Here is a 21477-nt window from a genome sequence, read left to right on the forward strand (position 1 = left end):
GGACAAGGGGAAGGTTAACCTTCAGTCTCAGCTGTGTGATGGGCACTGTTCAGGGTACTTTTGACTATTTTAAGACTTTTTTTTCTTTTATCTTTTTTGGGACGGTGGTTTCAAGATAGCTTTCGCTGTCCTCAGACATCCGCCTGCCTCTGCCTCCTGAATGCTGGAATTCAAGGCAAGCACCACCACCGCCCAGCTGGTTTTGACCTCTTAACAATTAGAGTTTATTGATTTACAGGGCTTTTGTTGACTGACAGACTCCTGGCCGTAACCAGGGTATCCAGGGTCTTAATTTGAAGACGGTACTACTCTCATTGTGCCCAGAGTTCCTAAACCAGAGACCAGTGTCTCCATTGCTCTGTTAGTTCCATCCGAGTCAAACCTTCCAGTCCTATAGCTCAGCGTTGAATGGGAGAGGGGAGGAGAAAGCTGGGGGTGTAAGAAGGTGAAGAAGGTTCGTTTGTAATCTCAGAGCTTGGGAGGCAGAGGCAGGAGGATAGATCTCAGTTGAGTTCCAGGCTAGCCAGGGTAGTTAGAGAAGTTGTCTCAAAAGACAAAAACGAAACAAAGTATCTAAAATTAGTGATCTGAAGAGAAGACAGTCAAGACACACACTGAGTCACCTGCCTCTGTACAGTTGATGACCTCTGCTCTGGGGACGTGCCTAGGAATTGTAACTTTAGGATGTTAACTCTGTCTGTCTGTCTGTCTGTGTGTGCATGTGTATGCTCTAAGAAGGGAATATTGAGTGTCCTTCTCTATGACTCTCCATCGTAATCCCTTGAGAAGAGGCTTGCTTTCATTTTATGTACATGGGTGTTTGCCTGCATATATGTCTGTGCATGACTTGTGTGTTTGGTGCCCTCAGAGGCCAGAAGAGGCATCGGATACCATAGATCTAGAGTTACGGATAGTTTGTGACCTACTTTATGGGTGCTGGAAATTGAGCCTGGATTCTTAGAAGGGCACCCTGTTCCTTACCCTCTGAGCCATTGCTCCATCTCTGAGAACAGGGTCTCACCATTTTGGCCAGCCTGGCTCTTGAGATCTGCCTGTCTCTAAGTTACAGGCACATGTGGCCATACCAGGATTTTACAAGAGTCCTGGGGATCTGAACTTTGGTCCTCATACTTGTCCAGCAACCACCTTCTATACCGACCCAGCCCTAACATTAACTTTTTATCATGAAAAGCAGTCATGTCTGCCATAATACCAGTGAATCAGATATTTGCACATAGAAATTATAGAAAACAGAGAAAAGTAATTAGAGGTTACTTTTTAAAATCCTGGGAAATGTACAGTTCTATTCTGTGTTAAACATGGAAAACCATCTTACTTACCCTGTCATAGTGATTTCCTACCCCAGATGGAGGCATGCCACTTGTAATACAGTGCATCAGTCAGCTCGGAGTCTAGTTACTATAGTAACGAAACTGTTGTGGAGGATTGTGGTGAGAGCTTAGACTTCAGTGTAGTTTCTTTATAATGAAACAACGGAGCAATGGAAATGAGAGTGCCAAACCTTTTAAAAAGAGTCATAAATTCAGAGCAAAATCTAATTTCCAAATAGACCCACAAGATGGTTTCAGTTTATTGTGTCTCAAACTGGGCATGGTGGTGCATGCCTGCAATCCCAGGATTGTAAGGAACAAGAATCTCTAGTTCCAGGCCAGCCTGGGCTACACATGAGGCCCTGTGTCTTAACAGCAGCTACAGCATGAGCAACCATCCCTCAGAACAAGAGCCACCATCACATTTCTTGTCCTAGTTTCTGAAGTTGAGAATGAGTGGCATTTCCTGGTAGCTCTTCAGTAGCCTATGCATGAGTGACCCATGCGGAGGGTAAATGTAGTGGAACAGGGAGGCTTCTAGAGAAACTACCAGCTTCCTGTGGCCCTTAGTCATTCGGGAAAGGCAGGACTTCATCTTCCTCTGTGAAGCTCTGAGAACCCTAGAGCAGCCCTGCAGTCTGGAGACTGTTTCATAGATGCTGAGCTAGTGTCCATCCATCTGCTTTCTGTCTTCTTCCCTCTGCCCCTCTTCCTTAGGAGGATTTTTCTACTGCATATTTTGTGGTTTTTTTTCTCTCTAAGAGATTGTCAGAATAATTCCTGAGGCTGTTGAGAGTGAATTAGAAAAGAGATTAGTGAATATTTTTCTTTTTTTAAAAATTTACCTATTTTTAAAGATATTTTTATTTTTAGATTTTATATATACATGTGGAAATTATAGAGAGATCATATATATGTGGAGATTATGTATGTATGTATGTATGTATGTATACATACCAGAGAAAGTATCAGATCCCTTGGGCTGCCTGCTGTAGGTGCTGGGAACCGAACTCAGATCTCTCTAGCCCCATAATGAATATTTTTCTAAACCCCTTATCCATACAAATTCTACTAATACATTGTGTTCTTAAAATGTGTTCTGAAGTCTTGAGAGTGTTATTTTATTTTTAAAATATTGCTTCATAGCTGGGCATTGTGGCACATGTCCTTAATCCCAGCCCTTGGGAGGCAGAGGCAGGTGGATCTCTGAGTTTGAGGCCAGCCTGGTCTACAGAGTGAGTTCAGGACAGCCAGGGCTACACAGAAAAACAAAAACCAGCTCACTCACACACACTATCTCTCTGTATCTATATATGTATGTATATGTATCACAAACTGATGCTGAAGTCGACTACAGTGAGCTGATTATAGCATGGAGTAAAGCTCAGTGGAATCGTGTAAGCGCTGTAACTAGACAGACCACAGCCGGTGACTGCTCCGCTGTGACAGCCAGAAGATTGTAGATAGTTCATAGTAAGGAACAACCAATTAATTGAACGAAGTATTACACAACAATTAGAGGTGCCCTGCTATTAACCTTTGTGAGGCTGGGGGCCTTTTTTTTTTTTTTTGATTGTTTATATAATGTCAAGTTTTCTCTCGCCGTATATAATGCTGTGTTTTTAAAGTTGGTACCTTTGAAAGACAACTCAAGAGACAGCCCCCCCCCCCCCGCTTTTGGTCAGAGACAGGTGACCCAAGAGCCAGCTCCCATGTGGGATAGCTGTGCTCTGCTCATTTTATACCAAGCAACCAGCCTACGCCTTCCCGTTTTTGTAAGTTGGATGAGTTAGATTTCAATTGAAATCAAGCCACTTAAGTTACACTATTAGCCTCAACTGGGTTCCCTTTTTCCTTCCTTTTCTCTCCTGTTCTTTTTCTTGTTTCGGTGTTTGCTTTTTGTTTGTTCTTGTTTTTCATCTAGAAACAAAATGGGAAAGAATGGATCATGTATTTCAGTCAGAGACTCCTAGGGTAAAGTAGAGCTACATCAGATCCAGGCCTCAGCTCTGGAGGTCCACATAACTCAGGCAGAATTTCAAGGTGTGAACCCTGGGCCCTGGCTTTTGTCACTTGGGGAAACTTGAATGATCTTAAGCGAACTGCAGGATATGGGTTGAGGGCCTTTTAGGAAATAAACCAGATGTCCCAGAGTGCTCAGCCGGTCCTCGTAGCTTGTCTCCAGCCACAGCTCCTGTCTGGAAGACATCTGGGAAAGGGGCTGTTGAGGGTCACGTGGAGCACTAGGGGAGGACTAGCAGTCACAGATGGCTCTGTGTGAGAGTCACCTCCCTGCCTGGCACTCCTGTTTTGTCTCTGGTGATTACCCATTGAGAGATGCTGAGGTTGCTCCCTAGATAGAAGGGCCTTTATGTCAACAACTAATCCTTGAAAGCAGTTTTACGACCTTTGTTGTTTTCAAAGTCTATATAGCTTTCAAGTAGAAATAAGATAGGCTAGTTAACCAGTCATTAATATTAATGAAAATTGGTAATTATAAATATGTCTGGCATCATGTCCCATTGTCAAATAAATCCTCTAAATTAATCAGATTTTATTATTACAAATCATTTGATTTTGAATAACCAATTCAGAACCCTTAACGCCATTAAAGTTAAAACTAACATAACCTACCCCCTTACAGAATGCTTTGTTAATGGAACCCTGGACGCCCTAATGACCTCATTTGTATACCTTTGTTTAGCTGCTGTTTGCTTGGTCATTGGTAGAGCCAGCAGTCGGAGGCTTTACCAAATCCTTTCATTCTGGCTTCATTCAGTTTTGCCCCTTCCTCTAAGAAAAGTTGCCACGCCTAGTTTTGGAAGCAGGAACTAATTACGTTGATCCACTCCGTCGGCTGTTTTTAAAACATTGAACCTTTATTGTTCCTTTTATCCAGCTCCAACCTGTTCATAAAATAACATTCATAAAAATACAGACTTTATGTTTTCACCTTTATGCTTTTACTGTGCCTCCCAGTGCTGGGCTTGAAAACATCAGCATAAGCTAATCTTTTTATCTTTGATTGGAGTATAGCCAAAGAAAGGGACACTTTTTCCTAACCTAAATTAAAAGATGGACCCAGAGAGCAGGCATGAATGAGTGGGACCTGGGGAAATGGCTGTAGCAGGATTAATTGTAGCATGTAAAGTCCATTCCTTTGCAAATCCTTTTTAATGTCAAAGTAATTCTCCTTTGTGATATATTTAATTTTTTTTAAATTCAGATTCTTTGCATTTGTGGTCAGGAAGGAAGGAAAAGAGCAGGCGGGGCTGGCTAATTTAAAAATAAGATAAATAGCTCTGTGGGTTGTGTGGCGTGGGAAGCTCTCTGAAGGGATATGCTGTTAGCTTCTTTTTTAATTATGAAAAATTTCAAACATATCAGGATAGAATTAGCTAGGTATGATAGGTAGCCCACACCCATAATCCCAGTACTCTGGAGGCCAAGACAAGAGCATTAGAAGTTCAATGCCAGCTTGGATGTGGGTTCAAGTGAATTTGAACACAGTGAATCTTTTCTGAAATATTTCCGTGTAATTCCTGGCCATTCCTGTTCTGGTTCTCTCAGTGTATGTCTCCAGGTGCTGTGAGCGTTTGCTTTCTGTCTGTGTGTCATCTGTGGTTCATGCTGGCCTGGAACTCTGTGCAGCCCAGGCTGCTCTGGAGCGAAGGGATTCCTCTTCAGTCTCCTGAGTGCTGGGCTACACACGTCTGGTCACTACACTGGGCTATGAGAGTGTGTCTGTCTGTGTGTGAATATGTGCACATGAGTGTGGTGTCCTAGGAAGCCAGAGACATCAGATCCTTTGAGCTGGAGTTACAGGTGGTTGTGAGCCACCCCGTGTGGGTGCTGGGAACCGAACTCAGTCCTAGAAGAGCAGCGTACACTCTTAACCTCTGAACCATCTCTCTAGCTTAGATGAGTTTTTAAATGTGGGCTGCAAAACAAAAGGGTCCTAGACCTTGCTTTGTTTATTGACCTCCCCTGCCACCCTCCCAAAGACAGGGCCTCCATATTGATCTCTGTAGGGTCCTAGTTGTCCTGGAATTCACAGAGATCTGCCTACCTCTTTTGGCAAAGGTTTCTGTCCCACCAGGTCCCACAGCCATATAAACACACAGAGGTCTATATTAATTATAAACTGATTGGCCTAATAGCTCAGGCTTCTTATTAACTCTTATAACTTATAGCTCATAATTCTTGTCTATGTTAGCCACGTGGCTTGGTACCTTCTTCGGTGAGGCAGTCACATCTTGTTTCCTCTGCAGCTGGGTTGTGACTGACTGCAGACTGAGACTTCATTCTTCCCAGAATTCTCGTTGTCCCACCTTCACTTCCTCCCTGGCTGTTGGCCAATCAGCGTTTTATTAAAAATAATACAAGTGACAGGATAAAAGACCATTATCCCACAGCATACCTCTGCCTCCTGAGAGCTGGGATTAAAGGTGAGAGCCACTATGCCCAGTTTAGGCCTAGCTTTGGGAAATACATGTCCCAGAGGCGAGATTAGTTTCAGAGTGAATGTCATGATGCTTTATGATTTCTTTGTCTTGTCACTGACCAAATAATACACCAATCACACACTGATGCTAATATTCCCTGGAGGGCAGGGTGAGCTTTATTTAGTCAAGTAGGAGCAACATTCCTTACTGTTGGTGGTTATAATTATAAAGTTTAGCCATCTTTATCAGTGTTTTACAATACTTTCATTTTTCCTAGTAGTCTTCCTTGTTGCACATTGGATTTCTTTAGTAATTGTAGATACGGCCATGTGCTCACTGACTTCTCGCCTAACTCTTTATTGTCTTTGAGATAGCCTTGCTTTTAGAGATTCTACTGTCTTCCTTCTTTGAGTGGTACCCAGTCTAGCCAGGGTTAATCCTCCTGTTTTAGCTTCCTGAATTCTCAGATTATAGTGTGCCACCACTCCTAGGTTGCATCTTGCCAATTCTATTTCTTAGATTTTATTTTCATTTTATGCGTGTGGGTGTTTTGCCTCTGTGTATATTTGTGCAGTGCCTGTGTTAGGAGTCAGGCATTATGCAGACCCCTGTCACTGGCAGAATGCACTCAGGCAGTGTAGCCTAGCCAGCCCAGGGTCCTCTGTATGCAGGTGCAAAAAGTCCCTTAGAGAGAAGCCCTGCCCATTGCAGCTCTCTTCCTGTTGTTCTTCTGAAGAGGCAAGCAGGTCTCAAGCTTTCTCTCTCTGTCTCTCTCTCTGTCTCTCTCTGTCTCTCTCTGTCTCTCTCTGTCTCTCTCTCTCTCTCTCTTTGTCTCTCTTCTCTCCCCTTTACCCTTCTCAATAAACTCTGCCCTCACGCTCTGCCTGCATGGCATATGAAGCCTCTGGCTCTCACCTACCATGTCCCTTTCCCTCTGAAATCATTACAGCCTGTGGAGGGGCATTGGATCCCCTTGGACTTGAGTCACAGTTAATTCTTGGCTACCATGTAGGTACTAGAATTTGAACCCAGGTTCTCTAGAAAAGTAGCCAGCCAGTACGCCTAACTGCTGAGCCTCTTTCTTTTTTTTTTTTTTTGGAGACAGAGTCTGTCTCCTTTTGTAGACAAGGTCTGTACCCTTGGCTGGCTTTCAGCTAGCTATGTAGACTAGGCTGGCCTCAGACTCACCAAGATCTGCTGAGACTAAAGGGTATGCTACCATTCCTGGCTTTACTTAATCTTTTGATGGCTTAAAATCGATTTGGACAAGTTCTTTCTTGTATTTTTTACATGTTGACTATTTTATCTACTTTGTGCTATTTTCTTTTTTTTTTAAGTTTTATTTATTATGTATAGTGTTCTGACCGCACGCATGCTTGCAGACCAGAAGAGGGCATCAGATCTCATTTCAGATAGTTGTGAACCACCATATGGTTGCTGGGACCCTTGGAACTCAGGACCTCTGGAAGAGCAGCCAGTGCTCTTAACCTCTGAGCCATCTCTCCAACCTCTATTTTCTACTATTTTCTACCTTGCTCATACCATCTTTTACATATTGGGAGACTAGATACTCTCCTGGTCCTCTTTCTCTGCCTTAGTCTGACTCGTGTACAGATGGTAAAGGGATCGGGATTTCTTCTTAAAGCTCAGGACTGCAGGAGCTTGCTCTTTGTTTTATGCCCCCCCCCCCTTCCCCAGCAAAGCAAAACAAAGAAAATTGGGAAAGAATTCAGGCCTGGAGTAGTTTTGCGAAAGAATTCAGGCCTGGAGTAGTTTTGCTCCTCTGTCCTGGTCAGAGTTGGGTAGTGTTAGGGTTGAAGTCGCAGACTGACTTAAGTCTTTGCCCCTCATTTTACCACCATCTTTAAGCTGCCTAACTGAATTTGGAATGAGAATGAAGGACTCTGGTTTTTTGTTTTTTATATCTTTTACAAATTTACTTACTTCTTTTAAACCATGTGTTTGTGTACCTGTGCGTGCCTGTGCACGTGCGTGCTGGTACTGGCGGAGGCTAGAAGAGAGGGTATCAGATCTTCTGGATCTGGAGTTACAGGTGGTTGTGAGTTGCCCTGTGTGGATGCTGGGAGCTAAACATGGGTCCTCTGTAAGAGCAAACATATTCTTAATCGTGAGCTTTCTTTCCAGGCCCAAGGATGAAAAATTTATCTTTTGGTTGATAAATCAGTGACTCTTACTGCTCTTACCATATACATGATGTGCTGTGTGTGGAGTTGGTGCTTATTAGAGCACTGTGCACTCTTACACTGAGTGAGCAAACACTGGGGCTTGCTCATTCTTCCAGACGCTTAAGAGTTAGAACCGCCTGAGAACTTGCTCTGCCTTTATAAAGTGGAAAGTGATCTCATCTTGACCACTGTTTTGCCTAACAGGAAGCCTGCAGATCTGCAGAACTTGGCTCCCGGGACCCACCCACCATTTATAACCTTCAACAGCGAGGTCAAGACGGATGTAAATAAGATTGAGGAATTTCTTGAAGAAGTCTTGTGCCCCCCCAAGTGAGTATGAGAATTGTGGATACAGCGCCACTGCTGAATACAGCTTTGTTCCCAGGCACTCTTTCCCAAAGACTTTAGATTCCTACAGCGTTGAGTTTGGAACAACCAGGACTCTCTGGCATCGTAGTGGAAATTTAAACTGCAGACAGAAGGTTTTGTATCCTGCTTCTATTTTCAAAGCGTTACTAGTTTTCTTTTTGGCTTTACCAGCTTAATTAACCTGAAAATACGTTTCTTTTCTTTTTAAAAGATGTATTTATTTGTGTATTTTATGTATTTGAGTGTTTTGTCTACATGTATGTCTACATATCAGAAGATGACATTGGATTCCATTATAGACATTGTGGGACACCATGTGAGTGCTGGGTATTGAACTGAGGATCTCTGGAAGAGCAGCCAGTGCTCTTAACCACTGAGCCATCTCTTCAGCCCAGAAAATGTGTTTCTTTTTTCCTGATCCAACCTTTCTTGCCAGTTGCTTTTGCCTTTACTCTTCATGTCCAGATAATTTTCCCACTGATGGGGATTACTGGGTCAGATGGTTCCAAAATTAGTTGCTCAGCATCCGCCCATCTCCCCACCAACTCATCTCCATCCATCCATCCATCCATCCATCCATCCATCCATCCATCCACCCATCCATCCACCCATCCATCCATCCACTCATCAGTCCATCCACTCATCAGTTCTTCAATCCATCCATCTTCTGTGCAGCTATTAAGACAGCAGAACAGCGTGGATCAGCAGGAATGGAAGCTTAGCTCCTGTTCTTAAAAAAGCACAGCAGTAGCCAAGCAGAGTGGTGCACACCTTCAGTTCCAGTGCTTGAAAGGCAGAGGCAGGCAGATCTCTCTGAGTTTAATACCCACCTGGTCTACAGTGTGTTCCAGGCCAGCCAGGGCCACAGAAGGAGATGCTGTCTCAAAAAACCAACCACATAAGAAGCACAGTGAAATACAGGTGGTGATACAGGAATGGGTGGAGGAAAGGTTTGTATGGAGAAGAGATGACTCTTAACTAAGCTTTACTTACTTTTAAGCTAGTATGCAGCAGGTGAACAGAGGAGTGACCGGCATTTTGGGGCAGAAGGTGTTTCCTTTGAAGACCGTAGAAAGGAAAGATGTGGGAAGCCATCCTTCTGTCTGTGATTAGCCCATTGTGTGTTGTGAGAACTGCCCCTGGGTTGCCAATTTTGTGTTAAACCTAAAACTACATTCTCTTGGTCCTGCTCTAAAAGTCGGCTAGCTCTTCTCTGTCCTTGCTTCTTTTATCTCTCCCTCCAGTAGTCCCGGTGGCCTTCCATTTCCTGAACAGTTTCTGCAAACACTGAAATGGATCCTAACCCCTCTCTCAGCCCATGCATCTAGTTTGGATGTCCATAAACCACAGCCAAGTTCTCCCACAGCAGATAGGGGGCTCTGGACACTCAGCTAGGAACAGACGTCTGACCTCCTGGAAACGTCTCTGGATTGCTGCACCATAGAAGCCTCTAGATCTCTGTTCTTAAGTCTGTCAGCTCTGAGGAAGGTCCCGAATTGACAGATTGGTCTCAGACCGCTGATTGAAAGTTCTCATGGAGCCAGGGTCACTGTGGTGACCTTAGATTCTAAGTGGAGAGGCAGTTGGAAAATATATTCAGTCTCAATGAAGGAAATTGTATTTTGTTGTAAACCATTTCTGAGTTTCTCATTCTGTACATTTTTTCAAGAATATTTTAAGTTTTTTTTTTTAAAAAAGATTTATTTACTTATTATATATAGTGTTCTGTCTGCATATGTACCTGCACACCAGAAGAGGGCACCATATCTCATTACAGATGGTTGGGAGCCACCATGTGGTTGCTGGGAATTGAACTCAGGACCTGGAAGAGCAGCAGAGCCATCTCTGCAGCACCAGCTTGTTCTTTCATCTCCGTTTTATTTGCACAGATTGCAAAGCTGCTGTAACTGGAGATGGAGTTTTCTTCGATCCAAACACAAAAGTCTTTCTGTTTTAGTGTTTGTAGTGTGCTAAGTTCTTTCTAGAGCGTTTTTTTTTATTTATTTATAGACAGCCTGAAGAGTTTCTGAGTAAAGTTTTATATAGATAGGCTTTTTATTCTTGTTGTTCTTCCTCCTTACTCCTCCTTTAAAAAGAAAACCAAGGTCTGATGTAGCCTAGGCTGGTCTCAAACTCATTTGTGGAGCTGCAGCTCACTCCAGGCCTAAGGAGGGTTCTTCCTGCTCTGTTTGTGCGCTGCCCTGGTGTGTGTGTGTTGGGGGGGGGGCGGCAGCAGAACTGCCCTAGCAGGTAGACCAGCCTGTCCGAAGGCAGCAGTTGGAACTGTGAGCACTAAGATGCCACCCCTGCAGGACAGGTGCAAGCTCCCTGGCATTTCCTGAGATGTGGCCAGTAGCGCAAAGCTGAACACGGAGAACCTTTCTGTGAGACTCCACAGGCTCTAACGGCTTTCTCCTGTCCCCTGGGGAAAGAATTGTTATTAGTTATTTAGTCATAGTTATGATTTAGATTTTAGTCCTATTTTTGTTTTAATAAAGGAACTACTTATCCAAAAAGCTTTGAAATTTGAGGTTTTAAAAGTTATATTTAATGTGTATGTGTGTGTTCCTGAGCGTTATATGTACACCTGTGTGTGCAGGAGCCCGGGGAGGTCTTCAGAAGGGGCTGGGTCCCCTGGAACTGAGTTACAGGTGCTGTGAGCCTCTGCATGGGTGCTAGGAACTGAATCCGTGTCCTCTTCTGCACTGATCCGTCTCTGGTTTCCTGAACTGTGCTTTGCTGCTAGAGATGGAAAGTTTCTTTCAAATCTTGTTAGGGCAGAAGATGACAGGTGTCAGTGTGTAACTCAGAGGCAGGCTGTATATAAGATAGGCCACTTTATTTTGTTTTTGTGACTTCAAATTCATGATCCTTCTGCCTCAGCTTCACCAGAGCGGGGATCACAGGTGTGCACGGGAGTAGTTTTGCACACTGGGCTAGAGGAAGACATGGGTACTCTGAAAAGGCACTGTGCTCTCCGCACTGGCTCTGCTGGCATGCTCGGTGTGGTCTTCACTGTGAGAGCTGTTGATAGCTCTGGCACCGCAAGCTGGTTGTCTTCGGAGCCAGGAAATCCAGGCCTGTTGGCCTTGAGAGAGTTCTGTAGTGGGGAAGAACATTGGTGCACACGTGTGATTCAGATAAACTCATTAGATTTGTTCACTAAAACACTTGGTGTAATGTTTTTGGGAGAAGTTTCTAGGGTTAAAAATTGAGAAATTTGGAGACTGGGTAGACTTATTAAAAAGAAAACCAGCTTGAGTTTTTAGAGGATAGACCTTTACTGAATCCACAAAAGCAAGCAGAAGAAAGGTAAATAAACCATGCTGATTTCAGCACTAAGGCCAGCCTGGAATGTATGTATGTATGTATGTATGTATGTATGTATGTATGTATGTATGTATGTATGTATGTAAATGTGCATGTATGTGAGAGAGACATGAAATAGAAGAAAACATTGCCCTGTAATACAGTTTCTTTCAAATCTTGTTTCCACCATTTTAATTTAAGGGGACTAAGACCAGACAGCATCCTCTAGAGTAAGTTAAAATAAGTAGTTTAGCTGTGGGATTTTCCCCAATTCTCTAGGGCCTTCCAGCTGATGAATATTCTTGAAGCAGGACTCAGGGCCTCTCTGAGGGGAAGCAAGCCCTGCTGAAGGAAGGAGGAGTTGCCCAGCCCCCCCCCCTCATTCTAAGGAAGAAACACACTGAATGTGTACGTTTAAAATGCAAACATGTAAAGTGTGTGTGTGTGTGTGCGCGCGCCTGTTTAAAACTGGTGTCCTGACTTTCTTAAAGATGAAACTTGGTCACAGCACAAAAGCGGGTTTGGTACAATGCCTGGCATCCTGTTTATTTACTGTGCAGTAGCACAGTCCTAAATATACCACAGCACATTTAGCACAGGGAGTGGAGAGAGAAACTGGGGGCTGTTTGGAAGTGAATGGTCCTCTTACTGTTTTGTCCTCAGCTGGCTGTGGATGATCAAGATGCTTGACCGGCCTGGGCTCCTCCTGCTGTCTGTTGTCTGGTTCCCTCACGCTGCTGCACAGGGCCAGGCCAGTGCCTGGCATACTAAACACCCAGCTGTGGGAGCTGTGTCTCCCGACTACTGAGAGTTGGAGTGTGACTTGCTTTATTTCTTTGTGGCTCTTTTAAAACTGTGTTCTGATAGCGTCTTGGCACTAATGGGTGCCATGTTGGATGTGAGGATGGAGTTGAGTACATTCCCTTTGTTTACCATGGAAAGCTCCCTTGGATGGCCTGCGTGAGAAGTCTAATTCTAGGGCATGTGTGTTCTCCTGGCCCAGGCCCCTTAACAAGCCATTTCCTTAGCATTCTTATCATTAAATGGAGGTGGGGAGTGGGTGCCCTTTGGTTGCCAAGAATATTAATATGTGAACAAAAACACCGTGCACAGCTTTGTTTCCTAACATTCAAAATCAACCATAGGAAACAGTAACTGTTGAAAGATGGCTGGTGTCACCTGCACAGTAGCTTGGTGACGGATCAAACTTTGGGTAATTCTTCTGGAAGGATCTGTAACCCAGTGTCACCTTTTCTGTGTAGGTACTTAAAGCTGTCACCAAAACACCCGGAGTCAAACACTGCTGGAATGGACATCTTTGCCAAATTCTCTGCTTACATCAAGAACTCGAGGCCAGAGGCTAACGAAGGTAAAAAGTTTTAAACTGGGTGTCACAGGAGGAAGCTGAGTGAAGCCAAACCCCAAAGACACTGTGAGCTGTTGGGAAGCCAGTGAGCGTGAGGAGCATGCGGAGGAGTTGCTGTCCTTCTAGGACCTGCTCCAGTGTCTGGAGTCCGGTAGTTGCCATGGGTGGCCCTCCAGGGAACTGAGGGCACAGGCAGGGCAGTGGGCCGAGTGGCTGCAGTAACGAAATAGATTTAGCTTTGATTGACTGCTTACTAAATCCCTTGTTTATTGTGGGTACTGGCAGCCTGTGGTCCTGTGCTTTGTTGTGTATATGTGTGCTAATTAATTACTCTTCCTAAGCAGTTTTGGGAGTGGCCTTTAGAAGGTGGTTAGACTCATCAGCCCTCAGATCTCTTTGCATCATAAAACTAGAGGTTTTGTTTCAGGGCATTATTATGGTGAGGGATAGTTTAGTAGTATAGATACAATTTGTTTTAATTAAAAGATACGGAGTATGAAACCAGCCTGAGCTACATGAAACTGTCAAAAAAACCAAATCAAAAACCCAAACCCAAAAAATATGTTGAGTCTGTTCTAGTTGTAGGCAGCGTGGTAGCTTGGGCTGGGGTCAAGGCTCCTGGCACCCTATGGGATGGAGTGGCAAGGAGTGGGGCCTGGGGATGGTGAACAGGGCTGTTAATAGCAGCCAACACCTAAGAGTGAAGCACTTCCTGAGTTCCCTGTTGTTTCCGCTCCCAGCGGTTCCGGCTCCTTTCTATCTGGTTTAAGATGGCAGCATTTCATAATTCAGTGTGGGATTTGCATGTCTTTACTCTTGGTGTCTGGAGTGTAGTGGCTGAAAATCTTCTCCCTAAGCAGAAGGTTAAGCTGGAGCCCCTTCTTCCCAGAGTGTCCTTTGCTCCCTGCTTGTGCAGGCTGCTGTGTCCCTAGAGCTGGCTTTTATCCCAGGCCTGCTAGCTGACCAGCCCCCTGTGCTTTCCACAGTTGTGATGTTTTTATTCTGTGTGCAGTTTTTGAGGGCTGGAGAATTGGTTGGGTTTCTTTACTGCATATTGGGGAGGACAGGAGAATAAAATGAGTTTTCCTTTGCCTTGGGTGGTGAGGGTGGGGAAAGAAAGTGACTCACTTAAGTATAAGTTTGTATTCTATTTTTTATCTGTCAACTTGTTAGTGCCCTAAGTGGCCACCTACGCTGTTGTCTTTAGAGCGCTGCAACCAGTAAGCAAAGGACTCAGCAAGCTCTTAATGTCGGAGCTTTGTGTATAGTCAATGCCTATTGGTAAATGAGGATTTGAGTTGCCAGCTACATTTCTCCACAGGGATCTGTCATTGCCTGAGGCTTTAGAAAACACTTCCAAATCAAATTTGAGTTGAATGCTTGTGTGTGTGTGTGTGTGTGTTGCTCTTCTCTGTCTGTCGAGAGCAGTTGCATGCTTTAATAAGCCTAGGGAGTGGGGCGTCCGTCTCCCAACTCTCACGGGGCAGCAGTTCACAGACGTGTGCTGTCGCTTTTCATTGATGAGTCCCTGCCTTATCAGCCTAGTAAATACTTGTAAAATCCAATGTGTATGAAGAGTTTAAAGACCCCTAGGACCTAATTAGATGTCTAGGTGCTATGGCATTAGTCTAGTGAAAGTGGGCAGGGGCCAGCGCTTAGACTGCTGTATTTATTAAACAGCAGAAATGCTTATGTCACACCTAACACTTCTGCCTTGAATCTGTGCATACAGATCATGTAAGTAATAGAGCAAGATTTGTTCATTGGAAAAGCCAAGGTGGTACAGGGATTTTTTTATAATATGGCATTTATTCTCTGAGACTATCCTGCGCACACACATTGTATTTTGATCCGTCCACTCTTCTCCCACTAGCGCCACCCAGATTCAGCACCATCTCCCACTCTTTCAACTTCATTTAAGAAACTTTTTGTTTTTTAAATAACCCACTGATACAAAATCTGTACTATTCATATATTTCTGGGTGTGGGGCCATCCACTGGAGCCTGGGTGACCTACCAGGAGCCACAGCTTTAAAGAAAACTGACCCTCCCTCCCCTAGAAGCCATCAACGGTCAGTAGTTCCTCAGCTAGGGATGGGGCTCAGGCGCCCCCATTCCCGTGGTAGAATGCTGACTGTTTTGTCCTGTGCAGCGACCACAGCTGCTGCGATTTCATGAGTGCAGGGGTCCCGTCCTATCCAGAAGACCCTTCCTCCAATCCCCTCTGACTCACAGCTGGATAGTAAATTCAATCTGATTTCAGTATGTAATTCAGTGACAGATCCTAGGTGACTGGGAAGTCATTTTATATAAAACTGTGTTGTGCGTGCTCACATCACTATATATTAGAAAGCTTCCTGTCACTGGAGGCTGAGGCAGGAGACCACAAATTGCACTGCCTCCACCCCAGTCCTTCCAGTCCAAATAAGTCTGCCTCGGGCTTTAGAAATGCACAGTAGGATTGTATGCAGTTTCCCAGTTGTTGGGCCTTGTAGATGGCCTCCAGGGGTTTTGGCTAGGACTGTGCTGCCAGTGACTGTCCTTGAGCTGGATTCTTGAGCCTTCCCTCCTCCTCTGAGGTGGCACCTTACTCTGTGGCCCAGCTCTCCTGGATGCAGGTGACAGACTTGTGCCACCATGTCCAGCAATTCTATGCATTTTAATTTGCCACAGTTTCAAAACCTGTACCAGTTCGTATTTTCACTGACTTCAAAATGTTCATGTCCATGGACTTCTGACTCATACGTGTCTGCATTTTTAAATTTTGCTGTATTTCCATAGCAAAAATGGTTTTTATTTTTATAATTAATATGAAGCGGTGTATTCTGCATTTACTGCATTGCACTTTCTTTTTTGGAATAGCTTCTTAGAGATAGGAAAGTCACAGACCGAGTGCGCCTGCTGGGTGACACGCTACTGCCTCCCAGTGGTTAGTCTTGGTGTTTTCTTATCCTCATGACAAATGCCTTTGCCTGTGCTAAGTTTTAGAACTTTGTTAGGTTCATTGGCTAACACTGTTTTTTGGAACCTCCTAGTGCCTGTTTGTATCTTTTTTCCATGGCCATCCTTTATGATTAACAATAAATTATTACTAATAATGATTAACATGAATTACTAATTTTCCTCTCTCCATTTTCACTGTTTTTGTTTTGTTTTTTTGAGGCAGGGTTTCTCTGTGTAGTTCTAGCTGTCCTGGAACTGGCTCTGTAGACCAGGCTGGCCTCGAACTCACAGAGATCTGCCTTCCTCTCTGTTTTCCCGGGTGCTTGCAAGTGACTTAGTCCAATTCTTTGAGGCATGATAGTCCACTTGGCTCCCAAGGAGACTGCCAGTTCAGTACTGTAACTGTGTGCCTTGGCCTCTTGTGTGACAAGGCAGGGTGAGGTCCCAGGTTTCCTGTTTACGTTGTTTGCTCAGGCATTGGTGCCTCTTGACACATTTCTTCATGGTGAATCCCACAGTTTCCAGTGAGCAGGATCACGTTCAACATTTCAGCAGGAATTTCTCCTAGCTGTGAGTCAGTAGACTTGCTTTCCCTGCCTGCCTTTGCAGTTTTAGTATCAACAGGGCTGGGCTGTAGCATGTTTGTATGTGGCGGGAGGAGGCGGGGGACACGACAGTTTGTTGGTTGCCGGAACGATCGTGTAGCCAGGCTCCAGGGGCAGGAGCCTCTGTCCTGCTCTCAAGCTGAGGGTCTGCATCAACACCAGCCCCTGCCCAGGGCTGGGCTTCCTCTTTGACAGTGTTCACATGTCTTTCAGCACTGGAGAGGGGGCTCCTGAAGACACTGCAGAAACTGGACGAGTACCTGAACTCTCCCCTTCCTGATGAGATTGACGAGAACAGCATGGAGGACATCAAGTTCAGCACCAGGAGATTCCTGGATGGTGACGAGATGACACTAGCCGACTGCAACCTGCTGCCCAAGCTACACATTGTCAAGGTAGGCCTGCTGGAAGTGGGGAGCTGCCTGGAGCAGCGCCCCCTCACAGAAGCCATCCCCCACCTGGCCAGAGAACACACAGTCAACACAGCCTAGAGCCAGTTAGGTAGGAAATGGAGGAGGATCAGAGCGCCCCCTCAAGGCCAGACTAGACTTGATGAGACCCTGTCTCAGGGAGAAGAAAGAATTTTTTTTTCTTGTGATTGAATAAAAAGTCAAAGATCTAATAGGTAACTCTGCACTGAACTGACACCGTCAAATCCTGTCATCATCACCCACCTGGCCCTTTTCATTCCAAACCTGAAATGTCAAGCACCCTGAGTTATTAAATAAGCATTATATGTGCAGTAAAGATCTAAGATAAGAAAAACAGTTTTAGAAGCTGGCATGCAACCCCAGCATTTGGGAGATGGAGGCAGGAAAATCAAGAGTTCAAGGCCAGCGTAACTAACATGAGATTATACCCAAAAAAACAGCCCAAACTAAAAAAGGAAGAAAAGAAAACAAATTTAAAATAGTATATGTTTAAAAACTAATTACCCAGTGATTATACTCAGCCATCCCCCATGTGCAGGGCAAGCTACTGAAGCCGCTGCGCGTTGCCAAGTGCACGGAGTAGCACGCGGTCCTAGTCCACGTGAGCTTAGCTGCTCTCCGTGTGTGCGTGTTCACCTGGGTAACCTTGGAGGCCAGAAGAGGGTACCTTTCCCCTCTTGTTGGAGTTACAGGAGTCGTGAGCTTCCCCTTCATGGGAGCTGGGAACAGATCTGCAGTCCTGGAAGAGCTCCTGCCCCCAGAACGTGTGGACAGAGGTTCACAGAATTACTAGTCTAGTGTGGCCACTTGGAAGGTGGGTGTAACTCTTGATCTCTTGTATTTCAGGTGGTGGCCAAAAAATACCGCAACTTCGATATTCCCAAAGAAATGACGGGCATCTGGAGGTACCTGACAAATGCCTACAGCAGGGATGAGTTCACCAACACCTGTCCCAGCGACAAGGAGGTGGAAATCGCTTACAGTGATGTCGCCAAGAGACTTGCCAAGTAGACAGCACTTTTGAGAGAGATGCCTTCAGATTCCCCCAAAATACGCTTTCCTAACAGACTGCTCTGCCTCCTCTAAAGTAGAAGTGTATTTTGCATGAACATGCAGTTACTCAAGACTAGGATTAAAGCTAGACAAAGTGTAGTAGCTATCTCCAGTACACACTCCTAAGCAGTATTATTCTAAAGTTCTCTGCCCAGCCCTGCCCACCTGCCCTGCCCGTCGGAGGTACTCCGCCACAAGCTCGTCACATGAGAGGCAGTTTGCCATCAGTCTGGAGCACCGACCTTCATGTCCATTCACTGCGTGTAGATGACAGAATTTGAGGTGCAATGTTCAACCATTAGAATAGTAGCCATGACATCAGTGGCCCTTCTCGCTGGTGTACAATGCATGGTACAAAGAATATTTATGTATGGGGGAGAGTTGTAATATTGAATAGCGAATATGGAAGGATTGCTACTGTGTTGGACATCCTGTCTCAGTGTAGACTGTGCTGGAGTGTGCTGAAGGGCCTTGCTGTCTGGGAAGACCACCTTCCATAGAGAGATTGCTGGTTTCTTGGTAGATACTTAATTTTACCTAAAATGTGTCATTTATATAAATTGTACCATCTGATACTATGTAGAGACTGAGAGACTGAGCGCTGGGAAGGCTTTCTCAGTGATAAGATGGGTGGTTCTCTCTTCTGTTATCTGCCCTGTGGGTTTCACCCAGGACCATGCTTACATTTGCAACAGTATTGCTGCCTTCATTGTAACAGGTTCTCTCTCTCTCTCTCTCTCTCTCTCTGTCTGTCTCTCTGTCTCTCTCTCTCTCTTTCTCTCTCTCTCTCTCTCTCATTGTGCTTGGGGATGGAACCCAGGGCTTTGTGCAGGCCTGACAGGGCTCTGTCCCTGAGCCCCACCAAGCCCCACCTCCCTCTTGTAAAAAGCTCCTTTTTTGGGTGACCGTGTATCTTCCTGTCTTTGACCAATACTGCTTAGTCTGATGCTTAGCTGCCGCAGCTTGGGACTAGCATGTGAACCACTCAGAAGTTAATGGGGTTCAGGGTGAGTTTATTGAAGTGTCAAGTACACTTAACTCCTAAAGCAGGGTCTCTGGGGAACGGGGTGAAGAATACATCATCTGGCCCATCTTAAACTCCCATGAAGCACAGGTCACATGCTCCCATCCCACCTCCATTTGCATTAAACCAAGTGGGAGGTCCTTCACGTATCTTGGGATAGATACATTGTGGTTGTCATAGTTAGTGTGGATTTCCCACAGTTTTGCCTTGCCACACCAAGGACTAGTACTCTGCTCTTTCTTGCCTTTGTTCTGAGATGAGATGTTACTCTGAAGCCCTGGTTGGCCTGGGACTTGAGAGGTGAGCCGAGTTGGCCCTCCAAGTTGTGGCAATCTTCCTGCATTTTCCTCCCGAATGCTGGGATTATGAACCTGCACCATTACATCTGGCTTGTTTTCTCATTTTTTAAACAAAGTCTAAGATGAAAGTTATTTGTAGTCTAACAAGGGAGAATGAGTTTGGAAAAGGAGAGATTTGCTGTGTATTTACTCTCCCCATCCCACCCAAACAAAGTACCCCAGAGCCTGGTTGTGACTCTGTTATATTTTTGGTGATTTTTTTTTTAAATGTAACTTGTTGAAGAAGTGCTGTTTCTCACAGGTGTTCCGTCCCACAGTGCACCGCTTTAAGGTGGCCTGCTTTCCCTGTTGGTGTGCAGACAGTAAATAAATAAAAGTCGGCTCTGCGGAAGCGTTCTGACTCATAAGCAGCCCCTTTTCAAACTGATCAGGAATTCGCTTAGCACAGGGACAAGCTTTACAGCGCACCCCTGTGGCTCAGGGAGAGGCCTTGGCCATGGCTTCACCCTTATTGCTGATCAGGGTGTGAGCACCCATCACTGCAGACACAGGGTGGTGATGTCTGGTTCGGGGCGGGGGGGGGGGGGCGACACTATCTTTTCTCCTTTGAGAAATGGTCCTGCAGTGTCTCCATGGGCAGAAGTGTCCCAACTTTACGGAGTGACAGCTTGTTTTTGGGTGGGGTTGCATCTTTCATGAGGAAGATTCTAGAGAACGAATGCCTCTTCTTTCTGTAAGTGGACGGAGTGAGGGAGGGCTCACACCAGAGGCTGTGGCTGACGTGCGCACCCTTGGGTGTTTCTTCTCCATGGCTTCCTAATTTGCCTCCTGGTTGCTCTTGCTGTCTCTAGTTGTCCATCCAAGGAAGGGAAGCCTGCCTTGGTTTTGACAAAGGCAGAGTTGTTTTTCTTTGTAGAGCCAGTTTTATATGAAGAAAGTTAAACAAATTTGAGTTTGACAAATGAACAGAAGCTGTAAGGAGGAAGGCCCACAGCAAGCACCCACTGCGCCATCTGTGCAAAGATCATGGCTAAAGCCTTTGAGGTTTGAGATGCTGAAATGTGACCGTTTCCATGCAGTCGGTGCAGTGTGGGGGCTGAATCCAGGAGCCACCTAATCTCACGTGGTGACTTTGCTTACAAGCTTTCACCTCCAAGCTGGGATTCTGAGTGGAGTCTCCCTGCTCCTCAGTGGATACTGAGGAACTGTTGTAATTACTATAACTTCCTTTGTTCTCTAGCTACGGATCTTGAGTACAATGCAAATAAGATTTTTCTCTTAATATTAGCTTTCATAGCTCTGAAGTATTGGGCAATTTGCATACCATTAAGAGATTGAGGGGTTTGTACACTCGGTGGGTCAGCGCTAGGACTTAGGCTTTTGTCCTTCAACTGAGTCTTCTGGGACCTCGCCAGAGGCACATGTAGGTAGATTTTATGTCTTCATCTACAAAGTAAAAGTGAGGGGAAGTAGAAAGTATTTTTTAGTGAAGGTTTTGGTTTACACCTTCTCAAGCTGTAAAGGACTCACCAGTTTCTTTGGCTACAGTAATCACCATTTGGTTCAGAGAGCGAGAGAGAGAGAGCGAGAGCATTTGTTAGAAACTCACAGTGGACCTCTAAAGGTTCATCTTTACAATTATCGGGGGGGGCAACTAAAATTATTTTATTTTGGAAAAAAATTAAGTCCCAAACCATAATGCTGAACAGGATTGGGGTATTTCTTTGTAGAGCTCCTGGGGGTAGGAATGAAAGCTCATTTCAGAATGCTTGCCTTTTCTTCTCTCTGGAACATCAACACCAGTACATTGCTGGCAGCTATTGTATTAAGAAAAAGTAAATAAATATATTTTCACTACCAAAGGATTCTCTTTTCTCCTTCATGGAAATAACTTGGTGTAAAGTGTTTGAGACCGCTTTTCTGATGATTTAGCACATTTACTAGGAAGGAAAATGAAGTGCTTATCAACCCACACCTGGTGCAGCGAAAACCAATGCTCTTAGCAAAATAGGGAAAATTTGAAAATAGTTGGCTTTTATGTGTGCACACACGTGTATGCTCATGTATAGGGGCGGGGCTGCAGAGAGCAGAAGAGGATATTGGATCCTATGGAGCT

The 21477-nt window shown here is 44.9% G+C and overlaps 1 protein-coding gene across 1 annotated transcript in view; it reads left to right on the forward strand.

The window, feature by feature from the left end:
• Positions 1-21223, forward strand: part of Clic4 (CLIC family member 4) — a 60095-nt gene extending 38872 nt beyond the window's left edge. Inside the window, exons 3-6 of the mRNA XM_085690509.2 lie at positions 8167-8292; positions 12903-13009; positions 16768-16949; positions 17832-21223. Of these exons, the coding sequence (XP_085546635.1) occupies positions 8167-8292; positions 12903-13009; positions 16768-16949; positions 17832-17996 (580 nt within the window). The 3' untranslated portion in view covers positions 17997-21223. The remainder of the gene's footprint in view (positions 1-8166; positions 8293-12902; positions 13010-16767; positions 16950-17831) is intronic.
• The last annotated feature ends 254 nt before the right edge of the window (positions 21224-21477 follow it).

Source organism: Myodes glareolus, chromosome 6 (assembly GCF_982192425.1).
Source record: "Myodes glareolus chromosome 6, mMyoGla1.1, whole genome shotgun sequence".
Lineage (NCBI taxonomy): Eukaryota > Metazoa > Chordata > Mammalia > Rodentia > Cricetidae > Myodes > Myodes glareolus.